At 38.8% G+C, this 24,479-nt stretch overlaps 1 protein-coding gene across 1 annotated transcript; it reads left to right on the top strand.

Moving 5' to 3' along the window:
• Nucleotides 1-1,081: 1,081 nt before the first annotated feature.
• Nucleotides 1,082-24,101, top strand: LOC148878900 (GRF-interacting factor 1-like). The gene is made up of 4 exons (XM_088960280.1): nucleotides 1,082-1,815; nucleotides 21,144-21,220; nucleotides 23,210-23,294; nucleotides 23,429-24,101. The coding sequence occupies exons 1-4, from the start codon at nucleotides 1,735-1,737 to the stop codon at nucleotides 23,861-23,863; spliced, it is 678 nt and encodes a 225-aa protein (XP_088816406.1). The 5' UTR covers nucleotides 1,082-1,734; the 3' UTR covers nucleotides 23,864-24,101.
• Nucleotides 24,102-24,479: the final 378 nt, after the last annotated feature.

Genomic DNA, 24,479 nt, shown 5'->3' with positions numbered 1-24,479 from the left:
ATGACAATCTTACAACAAAAGAATAAAAAAAAAAAGGCTTCCCACTTAAGCTTCTTTTAGGCTATGTTTGGTTTGGAGGAAAAGGTAGGAAAATGAAGAAAAAGGTAGAGTAACTATACAAGGTTTGTAAAAGCTTTCTTAACTTTCCCTTCCTTTCCCTACTATTTTCTTCAAACCAAACACAGCCTTAGTATCCATTTGAGAGGATTGAACCATAGTAGCTTCTAAATTTCCAAGGTAGGCCCTGCATTAAACACATCCTCAAGCTATGTTTGGTGAAAAATTCAGAGAACTCAAGTTGACTTTTATTCATTCACTTGAAGGGCTGCCTACTTCAATCTCTTTAAATAGCTTATATGGAATGCTTTATAGAAGCTCTAGTTTAGTTGAATCTTCAACTTGGTCCTCCCAAATAAGACCCTGGTGATTTCTCCAAGGACCGAAGCAACTAAATCAGAATTTCAGCCTCCCAAACGGGTCACTAGACTTGGCTCTCCATATATACTCTATTAAACATTGGGCATGGGCTTTCCAAATGGGACCCATCACCCACCTCCCAAAGCCAAAAGTCCCAGCATCAAATTCCTCCCAAACAGACACTTACAAATGGACCCACCTTAATTTGGCCCCTAATCTATTACATACTAATATAGAATCACCTCTATAAGCTTTGGATTTTGGACCTCCATTTGATGTCCATCTTCTTAAATAATATATCTAATCTAAGTTGCTTTAAATTGAGTATATGTAAATCCCTGACAATGTTTTTCCTATCGGAATCACCACTTAGGCACTTACCCAAATAAATAAATGAATAATATATTACTCTATAATCCTAATAATTAAATAGATGCTTAGCCCACAAAATCTCTTTACGTGTCTCTAGTCTCTCCAAACTACAGTTGATTGTCCACGTGGCAAATGTTTTTTTCTGTCGAATAAAATAATAAACCGTGCTTTACAACTAAGCACAAAATCCATAGTACTTTTTGGGTCTTATTCTACCAAACCATGAAAAGATTCCCGACCAGTGGCTCTCGCCACACTGTCAGTAAAACCCCTCGGAGGTCGAGTCTATTCCATTGGGACCCGAACATAGATAGAGAGCTAGAGCTCTCTCTGTTTCTCTTCTCTGGTCTTTTACATGACTACTTGAGAGTTGAGAAAAGGTAAGATAAGATTATCAACTATGAAAGCTCCTTGAAGAAATCTTTATTTTTTTTTTCCTTATCAACGGAAAAAGAAAAGCTCTCGAAACTCCAAAAGCCTATAAAACTCACGTCGGATGGCTCGGGACCAGGAGCACGACCGAGCGGTCCAAGGACCAACAGACATGTGACTGTCGCAGATTTAGGTCGTAGGTTCTGCTCTGCTTCGTTCCTGCCAAAGTGCCAACTTCTTCCCTTTCTCCTCTTTTCACTTCCCCACTTGCTCGTCCACGTGAATTGGGTTTGGGTCACTGTTGAGTGTAGAACCCAGAAAAGGAAAAGGCAAAACCAAAAAGAGCGTCCTTAAACCCAGCACAAAACCCTCTCTCTCCTTCTCACTCTCATCCTTGTTTCATGCTTGTTTGCTCATATCACCTCTAACTCATCACCATCTTCGTGTTTCTGTTGTTGTTACCTAAAAGTTGTACAGACAAAAGTGAACTAGTTCTGAAGAAAAAAGAGAAAAGCAAAAGCATCTGTAGCAGTGCTGTGAAGAAGCTCAGATAGATAGAAGAGATAAAAAGAAATGCAGCAACACCTCATGCAGATGCAACCCATGATGGCAGCCTACAACCCCAACAACGTCACCACGGATCACATCCAACAGGTCTCCATCTCCTCTGCTTTTTTTTTCTTATTTATTTTTCTATTCTCTTTTTGTTTTTACATGCTTCCTTGAGGTGGGTTCGTCAAGTCTTGGTTTCTTTTACTTGTTTGAAGAGTTTTCTTTGATGGGTATTTGTTGGCTTTATTTTCTCATGCTTGTTCTCGAATGAATTACTCTCAGTTCATGGTTTTGTACTTCTCGTCTTTTACCCCTCTTTCTTGGCTTGATTAGTAGTTTTGTGTTTTCTTTTCTCCGCTGTTTGTTATCTCTTTCTATTATTCTTATTATCGTTTTAGGGTTTGAGACTTGATAATGATGTAAGGTGATCCTTCTCATTTCCAGTGTTTTAGTTTTGTTTGTATGGTTTTTACAGTGATCCGGTGCTTTGCTTGCTTATCTGCCGAGAGGGTATTCTGCTGTTATGTTTTGAGCTTTGGTATTACAATAATAAGTGATAAGTAAAGATTGGAGACTGGGGGTGGTGGTTGTTCCTTATCCATCCATATTTAATAATGTTTGCCTATCAATGAAGGCGAATGGGAGGTGATATGCTTTCATTGTTTCTGCTTCTCCTCCATCTCAATGCCATTTCTGGATGCTAGAAGGAACTATGCCTAGCATTTGATAAAGTCCTTTTTTCCTTAAGGAATCAACGTTTGTAATGCGACTTTACCAATATATTTATTTCATTTTGATTTTCTAAGTTCCAATCTTAGCTGGTAATGGGTCCTTCCTTTTTGGTTGCGGATGTGTTTGTGTGGGTTAATCTTCATAGCTTATGAGTTATATTGGGGTTATGAAAGCAAGGCCTTAAGAAGTTTTGGTTGCAGAAATGATAAGACGTGCTTAGAGTAAGTGCATATTCAATTGCCTGTATCACAAGACAAAATGATAAAATCATGTAGAAAGCCCAGCGTTGCATGGACACGGATACGAGAATTGGAATCTGATGCAGTGATGCATGTCTGACAGTTTAACTCAGCAAGATGAAAAAGATGGGCCAACAGACATGCTACAAAAAAGGACATACTAGAAAAATGGTTAATATTGTTTTTTTGAAGAAAAAATAAACATTTTTTATTTTATTTTAGGAGTTGGAAAAGCATTAGAGAGTGATCCTTAACATTTCAGTTGAAGATTTGGGGTGGCCAAGGACCCACTTTACTGGTTTTTAACCCTGCCTCCACTTACTAAGCTATGCATATGATAGTTTTAACAAAAAAGTTTGGGGGGGGGGCAAGGACCCCCTACCAATATACTTGGCTCCACCCCTGGCCCTACCAAAGCTGAAATACCTGTTCAATAAGAAAGACTTGGTTCCTCTATGTTTTATGTTCACTTTTTCTTTCCTCCTTTAATACTCTGCATGTTTGCCCTTATTCCATCTAGCCATTATTAACCGTCTCTGAGCAGGTTGATCATCCATGTCCTTTCCTTATCACTAGCATTCAATGTAAATCCTTCTCTTTGTTTCTATGATCAGTCCTAAAGAGCAATTATTAGCAACCAAACATCCTAGGCTGCTGAAGGAGCATGGTCTCCTGCATCGGATAGAAGACAAATATTGTCTTCCTTAATTATTGTACTGAATTTTTCATTTTTTTACACTATCCAACAAACAGATCTATTATGCTTCTATTAGCAATTTGTAGCAAGCCGATGTCAAGATAACATCCTTGTCAAGACATTTTTGCCTTCTAATCAATATGTACCATAGGAAGGGCAGAGTGGTAAAAGGATCAACTAGTCATCAACTAGTTGACTGACTAGCCATTTTAGACCACTGACCTATGTTATCCAGATGCAGCAAGGAAACAACTGTACAAGGTGTTGGTTACAGAACTTAGACCAAGAGTTGATGTATCTTACATGATATGGATTATGGAACCTTTGTACCAGTGCATCAAATTGTAATATAAATGATTCAACTTGCCATATATTTGTTTGCATGAATGTGATCTCTTTTTAGCATTCTTATGTGATTACATCATTATCTTTGAGTCTAGCACTTCTATTTTTTGGTTAGGTAGTCACATTTTAGTCACCGTCTAGTCAATGCTGCTCCCTAAATAGGCCAAACTGACTAGTCGTTATAGCTTTGGCTACACTAAGGAAGATATCTACCTGTACTTTGTGTTGCAAGGTGAATCCTGACTAGCTGCATTGAATACAACAATATAGTGCATGGTTATGGATTCTGTATTAGGCATTTGTTAAAACTCCAAAATGGAATGGAAACCAGCTTTTAAGCAACCCTTCTAATAGGGTCACTATCTTAGTTTGGTTAGCACGAGTTAGATTATAACATACTGGGTATCATAGTTTTCAAGGTGCCAAGGTACAGCTAGGCAACAGGGATCTCCTTGTTACCTAGGCAATGAGTTTTTGAAATAAAAAAATATAAATTCTAAGGTAATTCTTTATGTTTCATAGCAACAAATAGCTATTTATAACTAATAATTACCAATGATCCTCATGAAATAAGTATAAACCTCCTATCAAAACTAGAAAATCAACATATTTATGCGAAGGAAAAGAAGAAAGAAAAGAAAACATGGAAAATCTAGGGGCTGAGCCCTTGTTTATGTCCTAGGATAATGATTGGATCCCCTATTTTTGTCACAAAAACAGAAGAAAAGAAAGGGGCAGTTTATGTCTTGAAGTCTTTTCAAGACAATGTCCACTGAATTGTGTGTCAATGAAACCCAAAGAAATAAGACAATAAGACAAAGAAACTAGTATAAGAATTATAAAGATATTGTTAACCCATAAAATGAACAATTTAGTGTAATACTATTTATTGTAATATTAATATCATAAAAAAAAAAAAACATTATGTGGCGCCTTCTACAAAAATATGCAAACACTTGGATGAGGTGACCCTCCAAGGCTGCCCTGTTGCCTAAGTGTCACCTTGACAACTATATATGATGGAAATTCTTGACCCTTAAGATATTTTTCCAAGGACCTATTTGATTACAGCTGAAGCGGCTGAACTAAATGGCTATTTGCTTTGCCATTAAGTAAATTATTAAGGAGGTTGTGAGAACTTTAATAGCTGAAACTGATCTGTGCACATGAACAAACTATCTCAGTTGACTTTCCCTCATTTTGTCACTAATTGGATCTTATTCTGAGTCTTCTATAATGCACTCATTTTTTACTCTGCTTTTTCTGGTCTTGCCAATCACCTATCTCAACATCCTTCCCTCATCTGCTCAATTATTATTTGAACTTGTTCCTTGATTGACCAACACTATGTTTCATAATTCATATAGCAATGCTGGTCCCTTCTTGCTTTGTTTTTTCTTTTAGGGGTTATTTGATAACAGCTGAAGTGGCTGAACTGAATTACTTATTTCTCTGTCTTTTATTGGATAAAATAATTACATAGTAAAATATTCGAGCATATGGCAAGCAATCCAGCTTCAGCTTCAACCATTAAGGAGATCACAATCTCTCTTAATAATTTGTTTACTAAAGGCAAAGCAGTTTAGCCAATAACAGCTGTTATAAAATAGCTTCTCAGTCTCATTGGTATAGTTGGCCACACAACACACCAGATAAACTCATTCATAAAAAAAAAACACACCAGATACACTCCATGTCAACTAACCTGCTCTAATTTCATGGGCAACATGTTCTTTAATTTCTCCCTCATTATGTTATGGTTTCTTTATCCAAGGTACTGGAAGTAGTTAAATTGGGTTTTTTCTAAGTGTTATTAATGTGGTAGAGCTATAATCTGATAACTATTATCTTGACCTCTCTGGTTGGTGCATGGATGCTGATTAGTTGACCACAAAAAAGACATGATGTTCTAAATTTTAGATATCGATGCAGTCTCATATATAAGCCAATATAGACCACAAATATGCAAAAAGAAAAAAAGAACGAGATAGAACATTTAGTTTACAGCCCCTGTTAATAAAATATAAAAAAAGAGAAGGCTGAGTAGGTTAGGATAGGCTTGGTGGAAGTGGGGAACCATAGAACTGGTTGTCACCTGCAAGGAAAAAACACTCAGATTTGAATATGAGGGTTAGAACATAGAAGTAAACAGAACCTTCCAAGTTAGTACTACTGTACTTATCATATATATTTGAGAAAAGGAAAGGTATTTCATTACTACATGGAAGCTTGCAAAAAGTAAATTCTCTATACAGCCTTGTAGCCATACAAAACTATGCATCCTCAAAAAGGACTCATCACCAAAAAAATAATCAATAAGCTGTTACTCAGCTCATCAAAACTCTTTTCTGCTACAAACATTTAGTACTACTGTATTTATAAAGAAAGATTTCTTGAATCTTAGATATCTTGCAAAACAATTACCTCTTCCTATCCAAGATGCTATTAAAATCCTTTCCTTCCTAACTAAACTTGGAAACAAATGAGTCCTAACTTAGATCTAATAGTGATTATTCTCCTAGTAATCAAGTTTTTGACTCACAAATAGCTGCACACGAGTTAAGGGCCTGTGTGGGAGGGTTTGAGCTTAAGTTGAGCTGCTTGACAATTGCAGTTAAAGAATAGCACCTGCAAAGAGTAGACAATATTTTGTGATCACAATGGTGATTTTGTCCTTGAGAAAAAATGATGGTGGCATAACAGCAATGCATTTTAATGAAAGAAGAGAGAAAATGACATACTTTGTCTTGTATGGAATTTTGTAAAAATGAAAAACATGAAGATCTGCGTCAGAGCTAAAAAAAGCTTGAGAATGAGAGCCATTCATGTAGTTCAGTGACTGCCCCATGCTTCTTTCCCTGTTTTCACCAACCTTTGTGCCTTGAACTCTGTGAAAATTGAAAAACAGAAGAGTGATAGCCCTCTCAAATGGGTGCTAAGAAACACGAACTGCCTTAACATGGGACCATATAAGCCCAACAATCCTATTGGAGGCCCAAATAAAGGTCCCATGTGTAGCCCATAATTAGAGCCAAAGAATGACCCAACTTCAGAGTTCAGACCCAATGTACAAGTTCAGCATTAATAAAACAGGCTGGAGAGCATAAACATGCACATGCACATGAATTAGAGCCAAAGAAACCCAACAATTTATGTTCCTGCATCACATACACATGCACATGAATTATGTACCAGGGTTTGTTCTGAGATGGTGCTTGTTGATTCTTAATAGAGGAATTACAAATGTCCATCATGTTTATTTATATTTATTTTCTTATATATTTAATATTTAGAATAGATTGGAACTGTGAAAGGGGTGATGTTGGTTTTCATGATTGCATTTAATGCATATCTATAACTAATGAGATACATAAACAGAGTTGCACATAGTTCTAAATACATTTAGAAGTACATGAGGGAAGTTGTTCCATTGGAAGAAAGATCACCATCCAATTCAGAGGAAACTCATACAACCAATTAGAGCAAAGCCCCTGCCATCTCCCCCTCATTATAAACCATTAAATTTCAGCCCCAAAACTTTGATTTTTAGTGGCCCCTTGATGCAGGAGCTGAAGAGTCAAGGGGTATTTTTGTCATTTTGCAATTTTTTGTGGGGTCCATTGATAGGGTTTAATTTGTATAGTTATAGTTTGTTTATGTTTAAAATTTCAAAGTCATTGCATAAGTAGGATTAGAGTTATTGAGTCTTCTTTGAATTGAAATAGGATATGACTACTTAGTTTGAGTCCTACTAGGATTATTGAGTCTAATAGTTTGACTCCTAAGACTATTATGAGTCTAACAGTTTGACTCCGAGGATTATTATGAGTTTAGAATCAATAAATATGTATGGATGTTTTACACAAAGGCAATGAAGTTTGAGTTTTCTTCAGTTTATGCTAACTATGGTGAGTGATTCCCATGCCCTAGAGTGATTCTAGGCACCCTGTGAGTGATTCCAGGTATTTTCTCTCTTCTTTCTCTCCCTATTTTTTCTCCTTATTCCTTCAAGAAGCCATTACAGCTATCATTCACATTCTCTAAGGACTAGAACAGAGCCGGTCCTACATCACCCCTGCTTGGCTAATGTATCAGCCAACCCTATGAACCTGCTGAATCCTTATTTGTATACTTCTCGACAGCCACTTGAACTTCTAAAGCATGTTTTGGTGTGCCCATATAACCTTCTCCCCATCCAATAGCTAGCCTATTACCACCTTTGAATCACCTTCTATAATTAAATTGGCCACTTTCATTTCAACAGCCTGCTGCACTTCATGCATAGCTGCCATAATTTCAGCTCTTATTGAGTCCCCACACCCAATTGGGCCCAAATACGTGGCAACTACATTCTCCTCTTTGCTCCTAAAAATTCCTATTCTGTATGGTCCCACGTTTCCAACGCACAATCAAAGTTCATCCATGGAGAAAGGTGCAAATAGCTCCAAAAAGTCTTCAACCACGGAGCTGCTTTATATTTGATACATTCTATGATTTCATCTTCTTTACTTCTTTCCTTTTGTAACTTATTTACATAAAGGGGAAGTACAGAAACATTCTCCATGTATCTAATCGTTCATGTTAGTAGAAGGCTCTGTCAGAGATTATCAAAAAAGCAGGAGTAAGTTCTTTCTTTCCTTTATACTTCATGGAACCATAACCCAGCCAAGTTTAATCTAAATGAATTCTTTCTTCCCCTCTAAAATCAATGAATCCTAACCCATTCACTTGCAGGCTCCAGTAACTGGGGTAAATCTAAACTTCCTGCTCCCAAGGAGAAGTTAGCATCATCCTCACATTATTTTGGATAAATATGCCCTTTATTTTATTTTTGATAAATTATAAATATGCCCTTTATTCCCGTTTTTTTGTTCACTATAGGGATACTTTGCATGAACTTAGGTGACAAGGGTGGGTATAACCGTATGAGTTAGAAGAGGAAATGCTTGGAACTACAAAATTTTGATCAGAAGTTTTTCATTTCAACAACTTTTGATGAAATTGTTTACTTTCAAGATTAATCTGGGGATTATATCATTGGTTTGTTTGAAGACACCAATCAAAGTGTATTCCATAATCCATCTATTGCCATTCTGAATGAAAAGTGGTGTCTTAATCAAACCACCTGGTTAGGTTGTTTCTTTTGTTCTGTCAAACTTCCTAGGTCTGACTCTAGATTATTTAACCAGCCCATCTTACAAACTTAGCTTGAGATTCATTGGTTAATTGGGTTCACCTTCAGTTGGTGCTTTTTAGATCTGTATGTGCAAAGATCAATCAAAACCCTAATACCTGTTTCCTTCTTGTTAACTACTTATGAAATGACAACAGATGAAATAAATTGAAATTACTAATTTACCCTACCATAATGTTTTAGAAGGGCAATAAGTCAAGGGAATTTTCCACCCATAAAAAATGGGGATGATGTTATTGTCCTAAGAATAGGGAGTTCAGCAAATCCCAAATAATGAACTGTATTTATTAAAAATATTTATCATTTCCTCTTTGACATTTATTATATGACTTGTAGCGGTATTTCCAATCATAAGTTCTACTGCTTTACCATAGTCTACTGTCAACCGATCTACCATTTTCTTGATGGAAGCAGTCTTTTTTAACTTCTAGTAACACAATGGTGTGTAAATAAAATGAATTCTTTCTGTAGATTCCACTAAGCCTTTCAGTGGGAAATAAGAAGAAAATTGCCATATAACCATATTTCTTTTTCTTAGGTTCCTAGCGAGCTACCTTTTTACTGCACTATTTTCTGATCATATATTTTATCTTCATTAATGGTCATAAGTTACATTCTAAATTCTTGAAGGTTAAATTTCGTTTTTATTATTCAAAATGTTTTTAGCTGTTAAGATGACAAAAATGCCTTCAAATTAGTCCCTTTGGCTCAGTTTGGAAGGAGTGCAAATACAAATATGTACACCGCAAACACAGGCTTAGCAATACAAATTACAAGGCTTTGTACTGTACATATTTGTATTTGCACTCTTTCCAAACTGAGCCTTTGAGATTAACACCCAAAATTTGGCTATTCTTTTGGGATCAATAGATCCCTTTATAGAAGTTTTAAATACTTGTCTCACATGTTTAAGTCAATCTGTTTAGGGGAAATCCCTTGAAAGTACTAGTAAATGGACTTAACTCTATCCCTACTGTTTAGCAATTTGCCTTAAAGTATCACCCAAGTTTTTTGACAACCATCAGTAACCATTAACGGAAAGATGGAAAAGATTATTTACTCTTCATTCTTTAAATTTTCAAAATAAAAACATTTGAATAATCTTCCTACTGCTCTGTTTCTGCTTTTTCAAAATGGAAGGGAGAGAGATGAAGCTCTTAGCACATAGAAGTGATGTGCTTGGATGGCTGATAAATCCTCCATGTAGATCAGCAAAATAATCACCACCATTGTCTTCCATTTCTCTTCTTTCTTGTTGCACAAAACCCTCCGCAATCCATAACATCACTAAACTCTACTGAAACTCATGGCGTTTTACTTGTCATGGTGATTGCAGAACAAGAAAATGAATAGTAAGTTTACCATGTAAATGATTATTGATCTTAAAAGGGAAGTTTGTCTTGTAAGTGTTTTGTTCTTTTTCTACTGGTTTGCTCTGTAATTGTTAAGAGGTAAGTCTTTGTTTAGCCTGTTTCCTCTATTCCAGACCTCCAAGGATTTGAATTTTCTGTTACTTACATAAACTAAGATTTTTTCTTAGGGCATATGGATTTTGCAGACATGAAACAAAGAACTCTGATTTTCTAGAATCAGTGCAGTCGAAATTCCTTCTTCATCATGAACGTCCTAATAATCGATCCTTTGTAAGGGGATTTTCCAGAAGTGATAGAATAGTTCCTTAAAGTAGGGTTGTTTAGTGATGTTCAGGTCTTCTAGTAGGGTTGTTTAGTGACCTTCCTTGAACAATCCAGGAATCTAGTGGAAAGCAATCCAGTTGGAGGCATAGGTTTCAAGGTGCCAAGGCGAGGCTAGGCGATAGGGGGGCACCTTGTCGCCTAGTTGCCTATATCCTAGGGTAGTTCCCTAGGCGATAGGGGGTCACCTTTTCAAGTAAAACCATATATCCTAGGGTAGTTCCCTAGGTTCCATAACCATCTTTCCTTAATAATTATTCATAATTTTCATAAAAGAAGTATAAATTTCATGTTTAAGTCTAGAAAATCAACATTTTATGAGAAGAAAAAAAACAAAGGAATGAAAATTAAAAAAAATATAGGGGCTTGAACCCCTACTTTTGTTATAGGAAATAAGAAATGAAGAGGTGGAAGAAGAAGAAGAAGATGTGGAAGAAGAAAATGTGTTGATTAGACAAAATTTTAAGTTCTTCCCTTGCTTATTGGTTCAGGTTTTGAAAATTTTGAGGGTTCAATCAAGGATCAAAATTTCGATACGATACACCTCGTATCTGGTGTATTGTATTGTATCTTTGGGGTCCCGATACCTGTTTACAGGTGTTTTAGGGGACCCATTTTTTAAAATAATAATATATATATATATATATTTAAAAATGAAATTGAAAACTAAAGAAATAAAAAAAATAGGGAGAGTATCGTTATAAGTACCGGTACACCTTTGCCAATACACAGAGGTGTATCAATACTTTAAACCATGGGTTCAATACAACAATTAGCAATGTTTGAGCTGATTAAACCCTAACAAAATAAGAAAATAATAAAAAGAATTAGTATATAAACACATAAAATGAATATTCTAGTTTAATAATGTTTATTTTATAATTATAATGTCAAAAAATAAAAAATATAAAAGTATTTTATAACCCAATGCACAAAATTGCTTGGTGACTGGGCGAGGTGAGCCTCCAAGGGTGCCTTGTCGCCTAGGCATCATCTTGACAACTATGGTTGGGGAGGCCCAATGCATAATGCACTTGTCATACATAACCAAAAGGCCCCTTCTGGCAGAAATAGGAATAGACATGTAGGGAAGCTTCCTACTTGATCCAATTAGAGAATTTCATTTTTTTTGAAAGCTAAAGGACCTAAGGCAAGGTGGAAGCATAAAGGAAATGTGTTGAACTCTTGATGACAGTTGTCTTAACCAAACTCCTCAGCCTTGCTATACAAACGCCAGAATAATTTTTGATGTACTTGCTAGGCATGGCATCCCTTGACAAGAATCAATATCTTCGACATAACTAGTGCATATGAACCATTGTGGTCAGGGACAATTAGTTCAATCTTGTGTCTTACTGTATGGGCAACTACAGAAGGCTTTGTCCAATGCACACTTTTCTACGTCCAAGATGGAGTCCTAGTTCACACTGCTTGCCCTAGACATCCATACTTATTTTTTGTTTTATTTTGAGTTTGGCCTTTTTGATTTGATCATACATACATACAATTATAACAATGTTTTGCCCCAAAGATTAAAGTCCTAAGTAAACGATAAAGCACACAATTAGGTTATTTCTATAGTTATTAAAGTAAAATAGATTTAATCATTTATCCTAGAGTCAGGAAAATAGTGCTTTTAAGACTAAGAATAATCTGAGGTAATTGTGGTCATTACCCATTAGATTTAGGACTGCCATGCTGGCTAAGTTGGTAATTTATACCTGCTAGAACTTGTATGCACTATAAAGGAAGATGGTCTTGTCAAGGGGCCATTGCTTGGTGCAATGGTAAAATCTTAAGCCTGACATGCATGAGAACCACTATTGCATTGACTCTTTTAAATGGATAATAAGTCCATGTTGGACACATGTCAGAGTCCAACATCGATGGATTCTTGAAGACGCATGTTGGAGTCCAACACTCCACGCCAAAAGTTAGGTCCTTATCCAGTGCACCTTCCCAATACCCCAGATAGCCGGTACCACTGATAATAGCTTATTCAAATACTTTATCACTTCATTGGCTACTAAAGTTTGATTCATTATCCCTTGGTAAAAGTCCTCTGGTGGGCTTGAAATAACATGTCCCAAGAGTGGAGGAAGTGTTTCCAACTCAACCAAATCGACTGAAACTAAAGGAGATGGGGAGTACGGGAGAGGAGAGAAACTTCAGGTCAACAGGGAGGTGGTGTGTGGAGACGACCATTGAAGCAAAAAAATTCCTATTCGAACTGGGAAGGACAAAGGGGAAGGCTTACCTGAAAATTAGAGAAGGCAGTAGGGCGACAATCTTCCTACCAGGTGAAGTGTGTCTATGGTTGAAAGAATTTGTTGATGGAACTGTTAATTCCATCCGAGAAGAAGGATGGAGGAACTCGGTGATCTGTCGGGGAAAAAGATTTGAATCTGTTCTAATAAGGAATGGAAGAGGGTGGTTTATTACGGTTACAGAGCACTTTGGCATTAACAAAAGCCAAGTGATTTGTATTCCAGAAGGAAAAAAGGGGGCAAGGTTGGGCTTCATTTGCTCTCAGTCTTCAAGCTTTTCTTGTGGAGATTGAGAGGAAAGTTCCAGTGGAAGTTTTTGATAGCAAGCCGGTAAAAAGTTTCCCCTTAAAGCCTTGTTCCCTGGAGCCTCATAAGAATCAAAGTCCGAAAATATTGATAGCTAGTTCAATTGAACATCGGAGAATAGCATTTGAAGAAGGGAGAGGCATATGGGAGGACAATATGGTCTCAATGGCAGATAAGGCGATAAGGGACTGGTCGAAGATACTAGATGCAATTGCTGAGAAACTGGGCCTAGAAGAAGAAGAAGCAATGCTGCTACCCTTTGCAGAGAAGAAAGCCATCTTAGGTGTTGGCGATAAGAAATTGAACTTTAGCACCGTCCAAATAGAAGGAAGACTAATACATGTTCAAAACTGGATTCCAGTTTGCAGATAAGGCGATAAGGGACTGGTCGAAGATACTAGATGCAGTTGCTGAAAAACTGGGCCTAGAAGAAGAAGCAATGCTGCTACCCTTTGCAGAGAAGAAAGCCATCTTAGATGTTGGCGATAAGAAATTGAACTTTAGCACCGTCCAAATAGAAGGAAGACTAATACATGTTCAAAACTGGATTCCAGTTTGCAACGAAGTAGAGCCAAAAGCTGGTAGTCTTCTGATCAAGCTTCTAGGGCTACCCTTTAATCTCTGGAACGAACCAACTCTTAGGAGACTCACAAGAGCTTTGGGGGGTGTCCTGCTGGAGGTGAACTTGAGGTGCTTGCGTGCTGTAGAGCTCAAGGTCGTAGGAATCAAACCAGAAAATGTGCCTCGCTCCTTTGAAGTGCACTCAGATGGTGCTTGGTACAGAGTTTGGGCGGCCTCAGAAGCTGAGGCGTCGCTTTGGGGAAGACGAACAGAGGAAGGAGACGGAGAGGAGCTCGTAGGTTGGAGCACACATGGCTCTCAAGGATTGGAGGGGAAGTCTGATGCGCGTGCGAGAGTGAAAGAGGAAGGGGAATAGTCGCAGGGAGGTTACTTGTATCGAAGCCTTCCTTTTAAGGCAATCAATTCAAAATTCTTTGAAACTAAATTGAGTTTTGGGGGTGGTCCTTCCTTTGCTGACGTGGCCAGAAGGGGAAAAGGGTGAGCGGTTTACATTAAAAAATCCTTTTCTGAACTGGCTGTAACAAAAACTGAACCAGATAGAAAAAGGGGTGAGCCAAGAGGGGAATCCAGTTGCACCTTGAGAGGCCCACATGACAACTTAAGTTATCACATGGGGCAGTTTTGTGAAAACTCGATGATAGATGAGTCTTGTCATCTATCATCGTCTAAGGAGGGTTCGGATGAACACCTGAAACACCAGAATGGGTGCGTGACAAGGGGTAATCGGACTCTGAGTTGGGTATGTAGATAGGCCGGTGACAAGCAGAAAAGACTTGGTCTTGATCGCCCAAACCCGCATTATGCAAGGAACATAATAGAAGAGAGGGAAGAGGAAGACAAAGGATGGATAAGCTGCAGCTCAGAGAACTATTGTGATGAGAGTTCAGAAGAGTTTGAAAGTTTGGGCAGCTCGGAAAATGAAGATAATATTGAAGATCAAAATAGGGGAGCATTAAATCTGGAATTTTTGTTTCTTGAGGAGGCAGTGGGGGAACAAAAGGAAAAAGGGGAGGAGTGGGTGAACGAAACAAACACTTGTAACGATGCAGTCCTTAGCCCAAAACTAGGCGTGCCCCTCTCAAGTTCTAGTGTCTTGCAAGAATCTGAGAAGGAGTTGGCCCAGGTCTACTCTGAATTGAACAAGAATACATCACAGAGAGGTAAACAATTGGGTATAAGAAGAGGTCTTTGTGTAGACCAAGTGACGAGGATTAATTTCCTCCAATCCAAGGAGATAGAGAGCTCCAAATTCTCTGAACAGGGAGTGACAACCAATCTTCCTCGTTTGAATACCCCTCTCCACCCTTAGTTGACCTCAGGTATTTCTGTTAACTCTGTCAATTCAGTTTTTGCTACTGATGAGTGCTCCGTGTCCCTTGTTCTAGATTCCTTTCTCAACCAAGTGTCCGAGGCCCATGGTCAGAAAGCCACAATGAGGGTACAAGGGGATAAGGAAGGGGAGGAAGTGGTGGAGAAAACTTGTAGGGAGACAAAGATTTGGGAAATCATTGAGGGTCTAATGGGTGAAGTGGAAAGGAAGGAAATGCAGAGGGGGTTTACAGAAGGGGTAGAAAGGACAAATGATGGAGGAAATAAGGAAAGGATTGAGAAGATCCCTAGGAGTGAGAAGAGAGGAACATTAGATAAGGAGGAAACTAACAAGGAAGAATTAGTTGCAGAATTTGTGCAAAAGCTGGGGTGTAAACTGAAGAATCCAAATGATCTAAAAGTTTATCTGCTTAAAAAAGAGGATAGTAAGTTAAAGAAAAGAAAGTTGAGTGAAGTAGAGAGGTTGAAAAGAGATATTGAGGGGGACAAGAAGTTTGAGGTGAGAGGGGATAAAAGGAAAGGGGTTAAGTAGAGGGTGGAGGAGTTGGGGTTGAGTTTGAGATGTTAAAATGAGAATTCTAAGTTGGAATGTGAGGGGCTTGGGCAGTGTTAGGAAGAGAGCAACAATTAAAGAGGTGATTAAGAAGTTTAACCCGAATGTGGTAATGATCCAAGAGTCTAAAATAATGGATTTTGATTGCAGATGGGCAAGGAGTGTGCGGAGAGATAGAGGAATTAAGTGGGTGGCCGCTCCATCATGGGGATCCTCAGAAGGGATTGTAACACTGTGGAAAGAAGATATACTAATCGGCTTGGAGGAGCTAATAGGTGATTACTCTGTTTCCCTGAAGTTCAGACAGGTGGAAGATGGGTACGAATGGGTACTAACAAACGTTTATGGCCCCAATGACTATAGTCCAAGGAAGAAATTGTGGGAGGAATTGAGTGATGTTAAGGGCCTCTAGGAGGGACCGTGGTGTGTGGGAGGGGATTTTAATGTAGTGCGGTTTACAGAGGAAACCAACAACCCTAGACAGAGAGTAGCAACTAATATGAGAAAGTTCAACCATTTTGTGGATACTTTTGAGTTTAAAAGAAATTCCATTCCTAAATAATTTCATTTGGTTCAACCTTCAGTCGAGGCCAGTATGCTCCAAGCTGAACAGATTCTTGTTCTCAACAGACTGGGAGGAACATTGGGGTAACCTAGTATCTAGGGCACTCCCAAGAATTACTTCAGACCATTGGCCTATAGTGATGTGTAAGGAGGAATTGAGAGGTGATGGACCCACTCCATTTAGGTTTGAAAATATGTGGTTGACCCATTCGGGGTTCAATGAGAAGATTAGGGCGTGGTGGGAGCAATGGTAGTAGAGTGGGAGGGAATAAGGTTCCATAAGAAACTTCAATTTTTAAAATCACAATTAAAGGAGTGGAATAGGTTGGAGTTTGGAAGAATAGAGGAAAGGAAACAAGTCCTACTGAAGCAGATTGAGGATTTGGATATGAAGGAAGAGAGGGGATCCTTTGGAGAGGAAGACAGGAAAATGAGATGGGATTTGAGGAGGCAGATGGAGGATATTTTGATTAAGGAGGAAATAAGTTGGAGGCAAAAATCTAGGTGTAAGTGGCTAAAGGAGGGAGATAGAAACACTAGATTTTTCCATTCAATGACAAATGGGAGGAGAAAAAAGAATCTCATATCAAAATTGGAAGTAGGAGCAGTCTTGTCGAACCCGGTAGAAATAGCAGAGGCCTTAGTAACTCATTTCAAATCTATATTCGGAAGGCCTTTGAATGAGAGGGTGTGGTTGGAGGGTTTGGAGTGGTCGACTCTAAGTGCAGAGAATAGAGAGTGGTTGAAAAAGATGTTTGATCTGGAAGAGATAAAGGCAATAGTATTCTCAATGGATAGAACAAAAGCTCCAGGCCTAGATGGCTTCACAATGGCTTTCTATTAGGATTGTTGGGATATAGTGGAGAAGGATCTTAGTTCAGTCTTTAGGAGTTTCATAGTAGGGGAATAATTAATTCGGGCCTGAACTAAACTTTCATTGCTTTGGTCCCAAAGAAGAAAGAGGCATCACAACCTAAGGATTTCAAACCTATCAGTTTGGTGAATAGCTTGTATAAAATAATTGCAAAAGTGTTGCCTCTTAGGATAAAGAAGGTCCTCCCCTCTATTATTGCACCCAACCAAGGAGCCTTTGTAGAGGGAAGACGGATCACTGATCAAACCCTCATTGCAAATGAGAGTCTGGAGAGCTTCAGGAAATCTAAGAAGGGAGTGGTATGCAAATTGGACTTGGAGAAGGCTTATGACTTAGTGGATTGGTCTTTTTTAGTGGAGGTGTTGAGAAGCTATGGATTTGGAAAAAGGTGGTGTAAATGGATCTGGGGTTGTATTAGGACTTGTCACTATTCTATATTGGTGAATGGAACGGTGGTTGACTTTTTTCCTACTTTGAGAGGTATAAGACAAGGAGACCCACTCTTCCCCCTTTCTTTTTACCCTGATGGTTGATGTACTTGAGAGATTGATCCATAGAGAAGACTCAAGGAATCCGATAAAAGGGTGCAGAGTTGGCAGGGAGGAGGTACCACTGACCCATCTCCAGTTTACAGATGACACAATTTTGTTTTGTGAGGGTGGGAATATTAGCTGGATCCGGAATTTAAAATTAGCAATACAACTCTTTGAGCAAATGTCTAACCTTAAGGTGAACTTTGATAAGAGTTGTGTGGTGGGGGTGAATATGGAGGAGGGAGTTAAGGAATTATGCAAGTGTGTTAGGTTGTGCAATCTCAGATTGGCCTTTGACGTACCTGGGCCTCCCTTTTGGAGATAACCCTAAGAATGAAAGCTTTTGGACTCCGGTAGTGGAGAGATTTGAGAAGAGGCTTGCGCCCTAGAAGAGAAATTATCTTTCCTTAGGAGGGAGAGTCACTCTGATTAGGTCCACCCTAGCTAACTTACCTGTTTATTATTTGTCAGTGTTTAAGATCTGAACCAAGGTCTCCAACTTATTGGAAAAATTAATGAGGAATTTTCTTTGGGAGCCGGGAGAGAAGAGAGATCATAGGGTGAGATGGGAGGTGGTAATTAGATGTAAAAAACTAGGTCTTGGGATTGGAAACATCAAGAAAAGGAATATGGCGTTGTTGGAATAATGGTTGTGGAGGTTCACAGTGGAAAAGGAAAAATTGTAGACAAAGATCGTGGCTAGCATACATGGGCTAGAAGACAACGGCTGGGATTCTGGAATTGTGGCAAGGGCTACAACTGCTTCTCCGTGGAAATCCATCCATGATCTGCTTCCAGCTTTCTCCCCTTGGATCAAGTACGGTGTTAATTCTGGCAATCGAATAAAATTTTGGGAACATCTTTGGGTTGGGGTTTCACCTCTGAAGGGCCAATTTCCTTCCTTGTATGCTCTGTCAGATTTGAAAAATGAACCTATCTCTTCCTTTTTAGTTCCTTTAGACTCCACTTCTAGTTTTGGGTGGAACCTCGACCTATGAAGGTCAATTAGGGATACAAACGTGGACAACCTCTTACCTTTCTTAGCCATCATTGAGAATATCTTCCTTGATCCTAATAGGGAAGACACCAGAATTTGGATCCCTTCTACTTTAGGAACCTTCTCTTGTGCTTCGTTTTTTGAAACCTTAGCTCAGTCATCTGTCCCTCCTGGTGTGTCCTTTCCGACTAAGGAAATTTGGAGCAAGCCCATTCCTCCTCGGGTTGGGTTTTTTTGTTGGGAAAATTTCCCGGAAAGAATAAATACAAATGATCTACTTCAGAAAAAGAGACCCAATTCTTGTTTACTTCCTTTTAGATGCTCTCTTTGTAAAGATGATGGGGAATCCAGTTACCACCTTATGGTTTCTTGTAAGGCTACTAAAACTGTTTGGGAGTGGGTACTCTCTCGCTTTGGGTGTACTTGGAACCCTCCTGAGAGTATCCAAGGTTTGTTCTCCCCTTCATTTTTCAGATGGCCTAAGAAGCGAGGGAAGATGATGTGGAGGAGTATTAGGGCAGCCGTGTGTTGGTCACTGTGGGAGGAAAGAAACTCTCGAATATTTTCAGAAAAGGAAAGATCCCTGAAAGACCTATTAGACCTAATACTTTTAAGGGCTGCCCACTGGCTAAAAACTAAGGAACTGTTTTCAGACTTTCCTATAGCTGACCTGTTAAGAAACTGGAAAGAGATAGCAACCTCTACCCTATGTAAGAGGACTCTTAGTCACTTGTGATCCCCTCCTCCCTCCGGATTTATAAAAGTGAATTTTGATGGCAGTAGCATAAGGAATCCAGGGCCCTCTGGGATTGGGGGAGTTTTCAGGAATGAGGAAGGGGTTGTTATTGCTCTGTTCTCAGGCCCTATTGGAGAACAAGACTCTCTTAGGGCTGAGATCCTTGCAGCTATGGAAGGGGTTCAAAGAGCAAGGGAACTAAATATCAGTCAGCTGATTTTGGAAGGTGATTCAAAGGTGGTGATTAGCTGGTTGAAGAAAGAGGACAGTGGCTTGTGGAGTTACAATAATGAAAAGAAAAAAAAAAATTATGGCTATGTAGGGGCATTGAGATACAATACAGCTGGGTGAAAAGGACTGTTAATTCTTTTGCAGATGGGTTGGCCAAGCAAGGGGTGAATAGGGAGGCTTTTTTTGGGCTAATTTTTAATCTTCTTTCATTGTAATTTGCTGATGGGGAGCTAAGACTTTTTATCTCCCCCTTGTTGTACCTAAAGCTTCATAAATCTTAATAAAGTTTCTGTTATTGATAAAAAAAAACTTTATCACTTCAAGATGGAAAATGATTGTCCATATCAATTTCATGCACAACAGTTGTAATCTTTGGTATGTTATTGTTCTGTTGTATGGCTCTTTGCATAATGTTTGGACAAATGGACTTTCTATATTTTTAGCCTGCAGAAGTCTTGAATTGCATGATAGCTTTTGTATCAAATTGCAAAAGTCTTGGATTTCATTATTGTTTATTCTGGCTAAAGTCATATAGTGATAAAACAATGCAGGAGTCTTATAAGAATATGCATTCTAGTAAAAATGTCGACATGTGTTATGGGTGAATAGAGGAGGAGGAAAACTGAAAGAGAGAAGACAAAACCGAGTCTTCTAACCATTTGCCTGTCTCATCTCAAAATGAGAGAGGTTCTTTATATTAGCATTATAAATATCCAAATTACAAAATAATACCCAATGGAGTAGATAGATAACTCATTAAAATCCCTATTTATAACTGTTCTTCCCAGAATACCCACTTCTTCATGCACAATTCAGTTTAAACATTTGAATACTAATGAACTGAGCACTGATTTCAGGTAATCTCATTACTGCCTGCAAGGCGGCGTGATGCAAACTAGGGGTGCAACTTGGGCAGGCTTGGGTTGTCCTTGTGTCAAAATTTGAATGGGTGTGGCCTGAAGGCCTGGGCCTGAAAGTGTAAAATTCTAACTTGGGCCAACCCAAGTTGCACCTCTAATGCAAACTAGTAGGTTGTGAGTCTTGTGACTAAATGGTTAATTTTTCCTATTTTCTCTTTCCAATATCTGTTTAATAATTGTATGGGAAATTGTTTTATTGTTATTATTCTGCCTTGTCAAGTTCTGGATCTTTGGTGGTTCGTGCATGATTCCCATTTGCTTTCCAATTTTCATATCAACTTATAGCTGGTTCAGCCTTCTGATTCCCTGATTGAATGTGTTTCAGTATTGTTTTGAGCTGTGTATATAACCAGATTAACCTAGATTTGAAAATGGATTTGCTACACATTCAAAAGGACAATTTTCAGTCAAACTGTCAAGTGCTTCTTTCTTGTAGCTTGCTCTCAACATTCTTCACATTATCATTTTTTTCCTCCCAACTATATGGGGTCGGCTACATTAGTCCTGTTTCTTTCCATTTGTTGTATTTATTTAATTGCAAATTTCAGTCTTTTTAATTCGCCTGCTTTTTGCCTTGTCTTCCAATACTAATTGGCTTATGCATCTTTGTTTCACTATGGATTTACCACCCATGCAGTATCTGGATGAGAACAAGTCCTTGATTCTGAAGATTCTTGAGAACCAGAACTCAGGAAAACTGAGTGAATGTGCAGAGTAAGTTTGGATTTGACTATTATTGATAATGCATAATGATAAATGATCTCTATGGAGTGTGTTAAAACTTTATTTTTAACCATTTCATTGATTCATTAGTTATCCTGGAGTTATCCTTGGAGGTGGGGAGATATTAAGTTGGGAGTCCAATTATCACATTCTTTTCCACATGTTTACTTCCTTCCTAGTGCAACATATGGTGACTAGTGTCCTACATGATAGTTGCTTTTTCTTTGATGGACTGCAATCTAGTGCGTATTTCTATTATTCTATGAATTGTTCAAATTTTTGTACTGGATGCCTTTTTTTGGTAAGTCTGGATGCCTAAGTATTGAACAATAGTATATATCATGGGAAGCAACTTTCCATCAATACATTGTTTTTCTTTTTTGTGTCATTTTTCCTGGATTGTGGAGCTTTTGCACCGTTTCTTTTTTTTTTCGTGTTGAATATATGGATCTGAGTCGAGTGATTTCAGGGATAAGGTTTGGGTGATGATGATGATGAACTCAGAAATTTTATTAAATAAAAAGGTGTAATATATGTACATACAGCAAAAGCAACCCATGGAGAGGTACAAGCTGCTACCTCTCCACAAGTACATTTACATTACAACTGAGCCCAATACAATTGCTCCCTATTGACCCCCTGCTTAGCTAATGTATCAGCCAACCCGTTAGCAGACCTTTGGACTCATTGTATCCTTGACACCATATTGCTAGCTAGCCATTTGAATTTTTTAACTTTCTTTATGAGCCCATACCACATCCTCTGGATTTCTTAACCAGCCCACCACCATCTTAGAACCCCCTTCAATAATCAACCTCTCCATGTTCAAGTCTTTTGCTGATTTTACCCCTTGGGTTGCATCTAAGAGTTAGGTCCTTATAGAGAGTCCCCAACTCCAATTGGTCTTGAAAACAAAGCAATGGCATGACTTTCTTCATTTCTAAGACTCGCTCTATTCAAAAGGAACCAGATTACCATGACTACTCCCATCAAAGTTTAATTTAATAATGCATCCATAGGAGGTAACTGAGATTTATGAGCAAGTTTCTTTTTTGGAAGAACATGCCAGCCACCCCCCCCCCCCCCCCCCATTTTCTCCATATACCAGCATAGGAGATAAGGAGAAGGGTGAAAAGACGTCCAATGTTCTCTCACCTTATGTATCACCCCAGTCAAAACACACTCCATTACTGCATGTTGACTCATCTTGGTACATCACCTTTTGGTTTTTGCTAGGAGAATGGACTATAAAACGGGGGGTAGCTAGCTCTCTCCCAACCTTGGTGAAGGCAGAAGCCAATCCAAGGTTCCTGCCACAACCAGCTAGCTATTGCACCTTGAACAAAGAGCTGCCACATCACCCAAAAGAAAAACAAGTTTGATTGATCAAAGAGATGCATCAAGTTGTTTTCATTGTTGTCCATATGCCTTCTTTCAAATGAATGTAGAATATATATTTTATTTGCAGATATGAATACCATGGTTGAGTTCCATTAAATAGTGCCAGGAGTTAATTAATGTTCCATGGACCACGTATGGCTAGTCTGAAATTCCCTGCTTATTCATCTGTTTTCTATTTTTCTGCCATGTTGTCCACCATCACCAGAATTACAATCTGTCTTATTCATAGAAATTTGATAAACAGGCAATATCTGAAACCCCATGTTCCCTCCTCGGGAACTGGTGTGTTGTGTTGGGTAACCTCACTGCCTCAGTTTATACGGAATGTAGAGTAGATATGTGAAGGTATTAGGATTCTTGGGGTTCTAGATTTAGCCTGTTAAGGACCATCCAGTGCTTGTGCTTTGTCATGAGTAATAATAGCAATGCTACTGAATTGTCTTCTATTAATTCTTGTTTTTGGTGCATGCCATTTTATTAGGGAGTTTCCGTAGTGGTATAATAGTTCCCACATTTTTATTGATTTTGTAATTATTTTGTGAGACTAGGAAAGTTGGTTTTGATTTTCCTTCTTTATAGGAATCAGGCAAGGCTTCAAAGGAACCTTATGTATCTGGCTGCCATTGCTGATTCTCAACCTCAACCACCTGCCATGCATGCTCAGGTACAGTTCACCTCTGCCCCCCCCCTCTTCATGTTTTAGTTTAAGAAATATCTTCATTTTCCGTTCTCCTTTTCTCCTCTTTTTTTTTTTATTTTTAATGGGGGATGACTTACACTGGGAACCATGTTCTCCAGTATCCTACCAATACCATCATGCAGCCAGGTTCTGCACACTACATGCAGCACCAGCAGACCCAGCAGCAGATGACACCGCAGTCACTCATGGCTGCTCGATCCTCCATGTTGTATGCCCAGCAGCCTTTGTCAGCACTGCAGCAACAAGCTTTGCATAGCCAGCTTGGTATGAGCTCTAGTGGGAATAGTGGACTTCACATGCTGCATGGCGATGCCAGTGTGGGAGGCAATGGTGCAATTGGGCCTGGAGGCTTTCCTGATTTTGGCCGCACAACTGGAGAGGGCCTGCAGACCGCCAGCAGGGGAGTGACAGTAGCAAGCAAGCAAGATGTGACAGGTGCAGGTTCTGCTGATGGGAGAGGTGGCAACTCAGGTCAAGGCGGAGATGGCAATGAGCCTCTGTACTTGAAAGGTTCTGAAGATGAAGGGAATTGAGTGGTGAGCATGGGCTCCCTGGCCGTGAACATGCTAACTTGTAGGAGCATCCCGCTAAACATAAATGTTGTTGCATAGTGGACTTATTGTGGGATAAACGATTATGACAATAATGATGGTGGTGACTACAGGCTACTTGCTTTTCTTGTTGAAGTATAAGACATGCATCATGCATTAGGTTATCTTGTAAATCTCTAGGTTGTTGAGGGACATGTTCTCTTTGTGCTTTCCTCACCAATTTCTTTGTGTTAGTAGTAGACTAGTAATAGCTGCGAGCAGGCAAAAATTAAACACATTACATGGGTGGGCCTTACCGGAAATTCTGTATTCTCCTTACTTAGAGATGACATGACATCCAACAAAAATGGGACCTATTTAGATGAAAAAACTCTCCTTTTAAAATTAAAACTAAAGTAGGTCGAATCTCTTTTCATGTGGATGACAAGGCTACGCGGCCCACACCTCCTTGTGATATTCTTTAAACGTTGAATGAGATGGTTATAATATTTTACATCCATTGTGAAAAAGTGAAATTACTTCATATGTAGTAGTAGCCAAAAGTTCTCTCATTTTTAGATGGATTTGATGTGGAAAGAACAAAAGCAAATCTGGTTGC

Source organism: Nelumbo lutea, chromosome 1 (assembly GCF_056320005.1).
Source record: "Nelumbo lutea isolate HS-2025 chromosome 1, American lotus-T2T, whole genome shotgun sequence".
NCBI lineage: Eukaryota > Viridiplantae > Streptophyta > Magnoliopsida > Proteales > Nelumbonaceae > Nelumbo > Nelumbo lutea.
This window is presented reverse-complemented; position numbering and strand designations above follow the sequence as displayed.